The sequence below is a fragment of the Notothenia coriiceps genome, unplaced genomic scaffold (assembly GCF_000735185.1).
Source record: "Notothenia coriiceps isolate Sejong01 unplaced genomic scaffold, NC01 NC01_scaffold00000339, whole genome shotgun sequence".
In the NCBI taxonomy this organism is placed as follows: domain Eukaryota; kingdom Metazoa; phylum Chordata; class Actinopteri; order Perciformes; family Nototheniidae; genus Notothenia; species Notothenia coriiceps.
Window position 1 is genome coordinate 22,148,320 of NW_011333040.1, and position 12,773 is coordinate 22,161,092.

General features: G+C 38.1%; 1 protein-coding gene across 1 annotated transcript in view; it reads left to right on the top strand.

Moving 5' to 3' along the window:
* The window catches only part of LOC104952370 (phosphatidylinositol 4,5-bisphosphate 3-kinase catalytic subunit gamma isoform-like), a 24,244-nt gene extending 17,818 nt beyond the window's left edge, over positions 1–6,426 (top strand). The window contains exons 5-11 of the mRNA XM_010779181.1: positions 842–936; positions 1,482–1,625; positions 1,709–1,799; positions 3,175–3,305; positions 4,774–4,885; positions 5,000–5,157; positions 6,082–6,426. Of these exons, the coding sequence (XP_010777483.1) occupies positions 842–936; positions 1,482–1,625; positions 1,709–1,799; positions 3,175–3,305; positions 4,774–4,885; positions 5,000–5,157; positions 6,082–6,339 (989 nt within the window). The 3' untranslated portion in view covers positions 6,340–6,426. The remainder of the gene's footprint in view (positions 1–841; positions 937–1,481; positions 1,626–1,708; positions 1,800–3,174; positions 3,306–4,773; positions 4,886–4,999; positions 5,158–6,081) is intronic.
* Positions 6,427–12,773: the final 6,347 nt, after the last annotated feature.

The window sequence follows — 12,773 nt, forward strand, 5'->3', positions numbered from 1 at the left end:
CAATAGTCAGTAAATACATATCTGATTACATTGGGTTTACCTTACCTTTACAATACACGTCTAAGTTTATATTATGTAGAAATATAATCACGGTTATAAAGGACTAACATGCAAGACCGAAAAAGTATTATATATACCTTATTGTGAATGACAGGTGAAAGTAAGTTGTAGTGGAATTTGCTTACATTTAGACGGATTTCCTCTACAAATACCTTCACATTGACTACAACACAAGATAACGAAATAAGACATGAATGTACACAGTACTAAAACACAAAAAACACACAGGGACAAAATGAAAACTTTACGTATAAAGGTATTCGAGTAGGTGGTTATGGGGAGAGCTAGGAGAGAAGGGAGGGAGGCCTGAACTGGGCTTAACTAGTTGCTTGTGCGTCAACTTCCTGCAGGGTTATCGACTTTACGTGTGCCTCCAGCTCCTCCCACTTTCCCTCCTCCCTACGCCCTCCTCTGCTGTCCTCCTTATATTGCGCTCGTCTTGATGCACCTTCGACAAAGTTGATGAGCGATTATTTTCGGGGGCGGGGTTGAAGTTTGTCCCGACCAGGTAAAGTTGTCGTCCTTTTGACTGTGACCTTCTACTTCACCTTTTCGCAGTGTATTTACATATTCACAGCAAACACATAATAACTACGTCTACAACCTTATTATCAATACATCCAATGTGTTTCAAATACATTAGTACCAGGCTTATGTATTCGATTGAAATAAAGCCTATGCATTTTAAATTGATAAGATCCAGGTTTATGTATATAAAATAAATATAGCTTATTTTGTGCATTCATTTAAAGTTGTGTCTCTGTGTTTTCATTTTTTGAAGCTCCCCTCAGACTTCAAGAGCTTCTTAGGAACTCCAATCTGCCAAATGAGTTCTTGCTGCCCTATGACCCCCGCATCAAAGCTGGAAGGATCCTGGTAAGCTTTGCATATGTTTGTGTACTCATTGAGAGAGTGTGTTGAATATGAATGATATTGATGATTTTTGTCTGGCTTCATCTTCTGTGGATGTTTCTGCAATGCCATAATTAACATAGTCAGCTCTTTAGTACATGTTTAAGAACACACACACACACAGTGTCCACATAAATAAGAGAGTTTGACCTTTGAGTCGAAAGTAAAACAAACTTTTTCAGTTCATTTTCCATCACATCCATTTATTTTTTTATCTCCTTTCTCTCATCTCTCTGTTTGTCTTCTCCTATCTCTGCTGCCTCTCACTTTGCTCTCCCCCACCATCCATCTCTATTTCTTCCACCTGCCCAGGCTTAAGTATCAATATCTGCACTATATTTTCTTATGTTTTATCAGCAGCTACTCTGACGTACAGTAGTCAGAATGTGAAGAAATTAGTCATATTAAATTACCCTAATAATTATTAAAAAAAAGAATTACTCAAATCCAAACCCTGTGACCTGTCTCACCAGAAATAAACCAGTTTTCTTGGTATTCCTCTCCTCCAGCTGGATAAATGTAAGGTCATGGCCTCTAAGAAGAAGCCGCTGTGGCTGGAGTTCTCTCCCATGCCGTCTCCCAGTTCCCCTACACCTGTCGGAATAATCTTCAAACAGGGGGACGACCTCAGACAGGACATGCTGGTCCTTCAGGTTAACAAGAATTGAAGTTGTTTTATGATGTTTAATGTTTTGCCTTTGGATTAAGTGACACCTGACTGTGTCTTCCTGTTTAGACGCTGGTGGTGATGGACTCTATCTGGCAGGAGAAGTCTCTGGACCTTAACCTTGTTCCATACGGCTGCATCTCTACGGGAAACAACATAGGTTAAATTATTCTATTGTTCATTAATAAAAAGAATATGACATCAAGAAAACTGATCAGTTAGACATTAAAAGATGAAGTTAATCGTAATAACATGTTGTTACCAAACGTATCATATAACTGATTATACAGTCAATAAACCTGATTCTACTTAAAAATAATTTGATGTTGTATCCTGGCAACTTCCGGATGATTTTAGAGCCATTTAGAAAGAAGAACAGTATTTTTCTAACCCTTTTTACCAATATCAACATTAATCATGTAATGAAGGTCAGTCCAGAAATAGGGAATCTTCATTCATTTAGAATGTTGAAAAAAGAGTAATATATATTTTCTTATCACTTACCGGAGCCCTGGAGGGTTCATTGCTTTACTTTCTCGTTCGCACAAGTTAATAAAGCGTGGGCACGAAAAGCGTGCGCACGAGTTAATAAAGCGTGGCCTCGTTTTATTTAAATTGAGGGATTCCTGTCCGTGACTCACAGTATCTGCTGCCCACAGCTGTTTTATAGAAGGAAAACCTCCTTCTCTGCGGCACCAGTGGCCTGTACTACGAAGCAGGATTTGTGTGCGTGCGTGCGTGCGTGCGTGCGTGCGTGCGCGTGAGTGTGCTCAGCTCCGCTCTGTGTGTGCGTGTTCGGTGTGTTTCCGACACCACCGGCATTTGTTTTCAAATTACCACGAACAGTAATTTACACAAATCCAAGTGAAAGAAATTCGTTTAGTCTTAATCTCGATGTGCTATAGTCCTGCCGGAGTGCACCGGAACGAACGATACTATCATAAACAAATGCGCGCGCACGCGCGCGCGCACACACAGACACACACACAAACACAACGAGGCCACGCTTTATTAACACGTGCGCACGCTTTAGTAACTCGTGCGCACGCTTTACTAAAGCGTTTGCACGAGAAGGTATCTCCACGTTTTATTTATTTTTCTCTACCCTCCAGGGCTCCGTACTTACCACTAATATGGTGGTATTATGGTGCACTGTGTATGAAAAGGCAGATATTGTCTACTTTACAATTATATATTATCAAGACATTTAACAATAAGAATGTAATATGTCTGAAGGCAGAGGAAAGATACATTTTATGTCATTTCCGGATTTATGTTTGTCTGTAATTAGCATTTTATTTGTAGTATTTGGCTTAATGATGGTTAAGAAGATATTTGTTTCACTTCCATCCTTGATTTGTAATTACATTATATGTTTCCTTTATGTTTGCTGTGTTGTTTTGCGTAAATGTGTGATTGACTGCATGTGTGTGTGAACCTCAGGAATTAGCCGAGGCTCATGCTAATGCTAATGGGGATCCTTGTAAAGACATCAAATTAGAATTGAATTTCTTCATCAAGTTTCTCCTCAACAGGTATGATAGAGATTGTGAGGGATGCGGCGACCATCGCCACCGTGCAGAGGAGCCATGGAGGAACCATAGGAGCCTTCAAAAACGATGCTCTGTTTGAGTGGCTAAAGTCCAAATGTCCACTCCAGGAAATAGTAAGTAATATGGAACAAATGGATTTGGACCCCAATGCACTTGTAATATGTCATTACAAATGAGAAACCATGCTCAAATCAGGCCTTCTTATTTGAGTGGTACTAGCTTAATGAGATGAGTCACATTGGTCCGTGGTGTTGCCTACATTCTGTCGTTAAGAAAGTAATTTCTATTTTTGACTGTGCATTATTAACGTTTTACCTGCCAATAAAACCATTTTGACATCTTATCTGAATAAAGGGACAGTTTGCAAGTTCTAAAGTGTGGTTATAAGAGGAACTGATTACTTATAGGGCTGCCCTTTCCTATTAGGAGTTAGCGTAAGGGTATATAGATGTACGTTATTGTGGGTGTAAGCTGAATCTGAGTATTTATTATTTTTTGTTTTGAAGATATACCATATATGTCACGGTGTGTGTTGGAAGCAGGACCCAAATGCAGATTAAATTGGCAAAAAATAACTCCTTTATTTCAAAGCTAAACTATACAAAAACTGAACAGAACACTCACCGCAGACCAAGTCATTAAACAAGAGGAACCGACAAAGACAGACAGAAAACCCAGAACTGAAATATACACAAGACTAATCACACAACAAGACACAGGTGAGGAGGGAGGAGAAAACACAGAGGCCACAGGTGAACATAATCAGACAATTAGACACACCAGGGAAACTAACAACAGGAGGAAAAACACAGGGAAAAGGACCAGACAATAAACAGGAGGAAAAACATGACAGGGAGAACAACAAAAAACCTAAACCTAGACATAGAAACGTGACATAACCTAAACATACAAAATTACAAACGTGACATAACCCTAGGAGTGTGACAATATATATATATTAGAAATACACAAATATAACAGATTACTATATATAACAGATATATAATATAATATATTTCAGATACTGTGCAGGAAGAGGCAACAAACCCACTGTGCTTCTTTGAAACTTCCACCTAAATAATGATAGAATTCACAATTTTAGAGATCAATATATACAAACAATATCAATTTGATGATGATTTGGCAAACGTTTTGAACAACACATGATAAAAAACACATCAATATAACAACAAATGAAAATGAAATATAGGAAATGTGGATGAAGTCGAAAACGTGTGTGAGTATAGCATATGTGTGTATGAAAAAAAAGCAGTTCTAAAAATGCAGATATATTTAGATATTTCAGGCATTTTAAAACATTTTATAGATGTACAGTATTTTGCCACGTGGGAAAAGCCATTCAATCATTTTGTTTCCCTACATCAGAAAGATAATTGTCATCTTCGAGCAAGAGACTTTTGGGGATGGGTATCTGATGGTTGTCGAGTTGCATAAAAATGAACCTGTGATTTCAGGAATATTCCATTTTCATGAAAATATGTTATAAATAAAAACACATATCACATAAAGTGCTCTGCAACTTTGATGTTAATGCACTGTTTTGATCTAATTTTACTTCAGCACTTCAAGACAGTGGAGAGATTTGTGAAGTCCTGTGCTGGTTACTGTGTGGCCACCTATGTGTTGGGTATCGGAGATCGACATAATGACAACATCATGATCACAGACCAAGGTATGCACTGTTAATTTTTCTTGAGTAAATCTGCATTGGCAGAACATAAAATTATGAAAGCAGCTGAGTTGATTGACAGATCTTACTCTAAAAAGATTTTTCTGGGCCTGTCAGGGAACCTGTTTCACATCGACTTTGGTCACATCCTGGGTAACAGGAAGAGCTTCCTCGGCGTGAGCAGGGAGCGTGTACCGTTCGTCCTCACACCTGACTTCCTGTATGTCATGGGCAGGGGCAAAGGGAGCAACAGCCTCTACTTTCAGCGGTTCAGGGTGAATAGACCTGATAATGTGTGTGGTTGTGTTTGTCTGTTGTGCGTAATTATAGGGAAGATTACCAATTTTCCGGTTCATATTTATATTTTGTGCCTCTGCTGTGACAGGTCTCCATACTTTAAAGGTTGGTTATTGGCTAATTGGTTACACAAGCCATAAAAACGTTATGACATCATAAAGTGGCCCACATCTGATCATCTATCTAGTAAGATACATATAATGTAGCCAGTTTGATTCTATAAGAAACTTTTATACAGTACAAAGAATAACTTATTATCCCTTGGAAATGTTGTTTTTGCTGACCTCCCGTGGTCTAACTTTTTACCTTGATGCACTGACATGATGCATGATACAGTGACACACAGGTGTAATAAAGGACACTGTGTGTGGTCAGTCACTGTCATTCAAAACATCAGGGAAAAAGGAAGAAATGCTGTATATTCAAATACATTACATTGTGATTCATTCGAAATGCTGCTCAGAGTAATCTCAGTCACTTCTGCGACAGTGTGGGTTGAGTCTTTCCTCTTAAAGCGCTCAACTAATCCTGCAAATGCATAAATGATTGTGTGATGATGTCACAAATATGCATGATGTTATCTTAGCTATCCTTTGGAGCTTGTGTTAGCTACTTTCATCGTTAAACACTGCATAGGATACACTGGATTTTGGTTTCCACGGTTACTTGTTTTCCCTCTCCTACGGTTGTAACTGCAAAGAACATACATTGATACTCTTTGATGACAGAGCTACCGCCAAAAGAGCTATCCTTTTCCTGTTTTGGTATTGTTGCACTCCCTTTGTGCTGTACATGTTTAATATTATAGGAGTAAATGTACTGTAGATATTTTTCAGACAGTGTTTGTGTTGTCCTATTACAGTATCTTACTTACTTGTGTTTTTCTCCTGTTTATATATTAGGACACTTGCACCCAGGCGTACCTCTCCCTGCGCTCTCACTCTCGCTTGCTGGTCACTCTGTTCTCCCTCATGCTGCTGACAGGCATCCCGGAGCTGAGCGCTGCAGAGGACATGCGCTACCTACGGGATGCGCTGCAGCAGGAGCAGAGTGAGGCGGAGGCCAAAGAGCACTTCCTCCACCAGATCTCTGAGTGTGAGCGGCTGGACTGGACCGTGCAGGCCAACTGGTGGATCCACATGATGGCGGGAATCAAGTAGACTGTTGGAGATGAGACATTTTAAAGGGGCCCTGTTTTTTGGGGTCTTCCCTTTCCTGTAGTTGGTTTTATAGGTTTTTGTGCATGTAAATGGTCTGCAAAGGCTAAAATCCTTTCTTCCCTACAGAGGGAGTTTCTCTCCCACACACTCCCCCCCAAAAACGCCTCCATTGGACTCCTTTGTTTACTTCCGTAAAATAGTGACATCAGTAACACTTGTGCTCCTATTGGCTAGCACTCCAACACATTGTAAGTGATAGGCTAAGTGGCGGGACACTTCTAAGCGGTTGACCAATTACAACAGCGTCGGCCATTTCATCAGAGCACTGGGCTCTGGTTTCAGACAGAGGGTGAAAAGAGGTGCTGCAGCACAGGCAGTATGAGAAAAATAAAGAGCTTTTTGAACATTAAACCATGGAGGCATGTCCCAGTAGAGACACTACATACAAATATGAACCAAATAATTAGCATAATGAGGCCCATTTAAATGTTTTGTAACATTGTGATCCTTTTCGGAATCCCCATTTTTTCTAAATATACCACTAATCTGATTACCACGCAATTTTTTAATGTAACTGTTAGGGATTACATTTTATTTTAGTATCCTTATTACGTAATCCTGTTAATTGTATTGATTAATTATTAATTAATACATTAATGATTTAATATTTTCAAAGCATCTGAAAGGAGCTGTGAAAGAATCTGATTTCCTTTGTATCATGTCATTAAAAGTGTAACTGTTTGCATTGAATAAACATATCAACATCATTAATCTTCTTTAACATTGTTTTATTTTCCCACATGAACCTTGTGTTCCCAGAACAAATCTCACTGTGATGCCACATACTGTACATACGTGTGTGAATGCATTTCCTTCCATTTCCTACCGCCTTCTTTTCATTCTCTCTGTGACCTTCACTTGGAATCTGATTAATGTTGAAAGAAGTAAATTATTCCATAATGTCTTTAGAAATAATTAGCACATCCTGTGGAGCGATAAGCACAGTTCCCTGTTTTATAATAAAAAGCTTGTTGCCAAGCCAAGGCCAAATGGCACAAAATGTGCCTTTAATTGTAACTCATGTTGCTTGGTTACAAATTCATTACATTTGATCATGTTCTTAAAGGCGAGCCAAGATTAGAATTGAATCAGACAGGAACCACAAATAAGATAATATAGAAATTAGCTTCAGGTGACACTTATATCTAACAAAACTCTCAAACACTCTCAAACTGAACACATCAAGATTGTAGTTGCCGAAATCATGCAGACTTTCCATAGAAAATACTACAGAAATATATTTTAAATTATATTTGGCATATATTAAGTACGGTGGCTGACAGGTGCAACTACCCAAAACATTGTTGAGTTAGCCTGTTCATAAATGGAGGTGTTTTATTAGAAATGACTAGTTCAGCTATAGCTAGCTGGCTTATAGCAGATCTGCAATAATATGGGAAGGAATCATGCCATCACATCGTTAAATTATCCAATAATACGTACATTTTGGGGAACTTTACAACCACAGTGGTATTTGGCCATCTTTATAATCCCTGAACGATAACTAGTGCCCTGGTCAAATTGCCAAAGATGTTTTTTTCTATTGCATGTGTTTTGGCACATTTTTGTTTTTATATTTGCATTGTTTCTGAAGCTGCAGCTCATGGAAGTGTTTTGGGCCGTTGCAGCGTGTTCGCACCTCTTGGCCACGGTAATTAAGAGATAACTGAAACACTTTCCCTGAGACACAGACTTTGAACCTTCAAATTTCAAAACAAATTGGGGCAGTTAAAACAACTGCAATACATAAAGGATAAAGGAACGGGGAAATGTTTTCCTGTAGCTTTTGTTGTGGACATGTGTGATTTTTTTGTTTTGTTTCACAAGATTTCAGGCAACCATGCAGCTGAAACATTAGCTTGTTGTGAAGTTCAGCTGCAAACAGCTGTTCTCTCACTAGAGGGCAGACCTTGATCATTGTGCATAAAAACACATTTGTTTAACAGGCTGATGTAATATATGTGGTTTAATAGTGAGGTAAAATCACTTCAATTTGACTTACAGGTCATAATTAAGTACTGTGAAAGCATGTTGACAAGACTTTAATTCAACTTCAAATAAAAAAGCAGTCTTTATATCAAGCATTGAAAGTAAATGCTGAATTATAATGTAGTATAGTTGCTTGACTGAATATATGCACATTTGCTGCATTAATTAATATCTTCTCTTAATAATTTCACCCTTTATGCTTAACCGACAGACTTGACAAAGACTGGATTCGTGGACTTGCTCAAAAACGTGGACATACTGTATCTCTCTGATTGCACTGTACAATCTCTTGTAGATTTTTCTTGCCAATAATTGTACCTTTAACTGCACCACGTTTTTGATAATCACTTTGAATATTCATATTAATAATATATAATAAAACTAATAATTGAGCATGTGTTAAAACAGGTTTAAGAAGAAGTTTGCAAGCTACATTGCAGTATATATATTTAATAAAAGCTCCTCTGTTATCAGTTCTAATGTTAAACTAATAAACACATAGTGCATTGATAACTAAAATGGACCGTCTTGTATTCCGAATACTTACATATTTTAATGCTTATTTTATACTTTTACCTCATTAAGATTTTTGAAGATTTGCTAATATACTTTTAGCAGAGCCTTTATATTGTTACCACTTTTACTTAACTATATCTGAATACTTCCTCCAATTTCCAGTACTGCAACAGACAACTAGAAAGAGGTACATTTATATTTCTGATTTACATTCTTCTCCTGGTAGTCATTCCTAGTGTTAACTTTACAGTATGCAGAATTAAAAGATGGTATGACTATCTTAACACTGATGCAAAAACATCAGCTCAGGCTACAGATTGTAGACAGATGTCGTCTTGTTGAACCAAAAAGTTACTGTAATAAATGAACGCAAGGACAATAACTTTTTAACCACAATACAGCCTTGACTTTCCATAAGCAACACTGCTTCCATCTCCTCTCATGGTATTGTTGGGTAATTTGCACATCGTAACCTGATTGGAGCTTTAAATAGGAACATGTCCATTCACACAAGCATACACACTTGCATAGAAAATTACACGAAAGCACGTGTAGAATGAAAAGAAGAGGGTACCCCTGGTTTGCTTTCAGTGTGTGTGTAGCCATTAGGTAAAACACCTCCTCCAGATGTTTTCTAGAGTATAGCTCTGAACAAATTACAGACTCCGATACTAGAATCCTCCAGAATCTTTTATTTTTCTCAGTTTTTTCTTAATTGCTTCACTTCTGTTTTAGTTTTCCAGCCTCGTCTGACTTTCTTTCTTTCGTTGCTTATCTATTCCTGTTTTTGCCTTCAGTTCTATATCATATTTTATTACAGCATATAAGAGCAGTTTTTGCTGTTTACTTTCATGTTTGTATTACAGGAGAATACTGCCACAGAATTGTTGATAATTATGGATTCCTGCCATTCCTGGGCTTCACCTTGCACAACCTAACTCCTGAAATTTTTTTGCTTTGCAACTATTCTTCTGTCTCTTTTCCTCCCTTATTTTAGCTTAGCTTAACCAAGCATCAGTGTTAACATAGTATTTATTCCCATCGAATCTCCAGACTACATCCATTTTATTAGCAGCTGACTTTACCCACCACAGGCTCAAAGATCACACACATTGACCTCTTGCAGAGGAGACCGTTGTCTTATCAGAGGCTGCTGGTTGTTGATATGCGATATGTATCAGTTGACTCGGCTGGCACCACATAATGAGCTTGGCGATGGAGAATGTCATCATCTCTTGATAATTCCCATGGTACAAATCCTGTCAGTGATGAAGTATCCCAGTGTCTTCCCCCAATAAAGCAGGAAAGGGATGCTGGATATTATACCATATATTCTACACTGCTACTGCTAATATAGAAAGGAATAATGTTGGTCAATTGAGGTAAAACATCAATCCCATGGGCTCGTTAGAGGAAAAATGAAAAACATGCTGTGTCCACTTACTTAACTTAAGTGAGAACTGGATTACTCAGAAAAATAAAAAGCCCCCAGATAATTTAGGGTCAAAAGAGGGGAAAAGTTTTCCAAGATGGGTATGGTCAGAGCAAGGGCGCTGAGGAAGGGAGGTAAGAAATGGGAAAGCACTCTTGGCCCGGTTTGACGTTGCTGCTGATTGGATGGCAAGATGGTTTCTAGTTAATTTCTTGAAAAAGTGTTGATTCAGAAATTATAATGAGGCCTTAAAACACTTGGGAACACACTTCTTCAAATATGAGTTAGGGTTACTGCAGTAGGCTACTCTACGCTACACTGTCAGGCGTTAAAAGGACACTTGAACAGAAAAATATCTGTGCTTTTCATACTAATCAAACGTGTGTTGTGAAAAGGGTTATATTCATGCAATTTTAAGCTTTCATCTTGAAGCTTTTAACTTTATGTGGATTAATCGTGCCAAGATTAAAGTGTCTGAAGCTCTATGAAAACAAATAAAGAACATTCAAATCCATGTGCAATGTCAGTTGAATGAGGGAATGGGTTTTAAAATTGAATAGATCCTGTTAAAAACGTTTTAAAGCCACTACAACGGCATTTGTGTCGTTGCATTTTGGATATAATATCTTATTTCCCTAGAAAAGGGGGCTTGGCCTGATAACACTGGGTGGGCTCCAGCGCTGTGGAGGGGACCTACCTACCTGCTGCTGTTTCCCCTGGACAGGGTGGCGTAATCTGCCGGTGGTACTCCGGGCTCCACCTCCTCTCTAGGGGCTGAGTTACCACTGCTCACCGGACACACAGCCCACACAGTCGGTGAAGCCAGTGCGTGTGTGGGGGTGTGTGTGAGAGAGGGAGAGGAAGGAAGGAATAGAGAGTGAACAAATTGACACAGATAGAAGGGGGAGTCGCAGAGAACTACTGAGCAGGTGAGTGCTCCATCTTCCTTCTATGCTAACATTTCTGTCTGGAACTGCACCTCGGTAAACCCAATGACGCTCCTGTTGTGAAGAATATTGCCGTAATATTCCGACAGAGGCAACAAGTGTCTGCTCATGTCTTTCTAAAGCGAATTTATATAAACCCTATAACTGTAATCTGTTCCTCGTGGTGCGCACTACGACTGTAATATTCAAGTAGAAGTGTGAGTTTATAAGGGACTTTGTGGCATTTTTATGCTAGGCTAATTATTTTGTTCGCGCTGTGAGCTGTTGGCATGTTTATGCAGTGTACCACAAGCTAATGAGGTGAGAAAGTGTTGGTGAGAAAACACCGCTTCTCCAATTTGCAAGACTTCTGACTTTCAACTTGAGTTATAATGAAATGGTTATATCATTGCCAATTGTTGTTGTTATAAATAACCAGCAGGTGTGTAGCAAGACAGCAGAATATTCACTCCTACCTACTGCAGTCATTGACAAATGCTACAGCTGTGTAATGAACATTTAATTTGACCATTAGTGTAAAGTAACTAAGTAAATTTAGTAATACTCAAGTACTGTTCTTCAGTACAGTTTTGAGGTACTTGTACTTAACTTAAGTATTTCCATATTCTGCTATTTTGTACTTCCACCTCATAACAATTCAGAGGTAAAAATGGTATTTTTTTAAGTTCATTAAGTACCTTTAGTCACTTCGCAGATATGGATTAATGATACAAAAAAAATATTTATCAACAATTAAAAAAGACTTTAGTTACAACTGGATTAAACTCACATGCTACAGTACCAGCAGTAAATAAAGAAATTGAAAGTACCACTTTTACCAGCTGTGATAATCATACATCAATACTTACAATAAAAACACACTCTACTGTATATCATTCAGAAATGGGCCAAACAGCATAATGAGTACTTTAACTTTAAGTATATTTTCATGGTAATACTTTTGTACTTTTACTTGAGTCACACTTTGAATTGAGGACTTTTACTTGTAACAGTATACCTACTACATTTACTCAAGTACAAGATCTGAGTACTTCTTCCACCACTGAAGTTCACTGACTACCACTGGATGAGTCACTTTGAATATTTGTGTTTTTATAAATGATGCTGAAGCAACAAAGGCAACATGACAAATTCAGCACTTCACTTCAAAAATATATATTTATTTTTGTATGTTCACTTGGATTTTTGTCTTCTCTTTGAAGTTGCATTCATCTGAATAAAAAAACGGTTATTTTGTGCCTACCTTAGGTCAAAGTTAAGTGTGTGTTTGGATCATGATTCTGTGAAATCAAACCTTCATTGGTAGCCAATTGTTCATGAAGGAATCTGCAACTTGCACAAGTGTGATGCTTTCAGAATGGAAACAGTGACATATGAGACACCATCATTTTGTAGTTAAATATATGTGAATATTTGTTTATTCATTGACTCAATGACATTTTTCAATGAGGGAGAAGTAGATGTACATTTAAGAATTATTTAGGTATTTG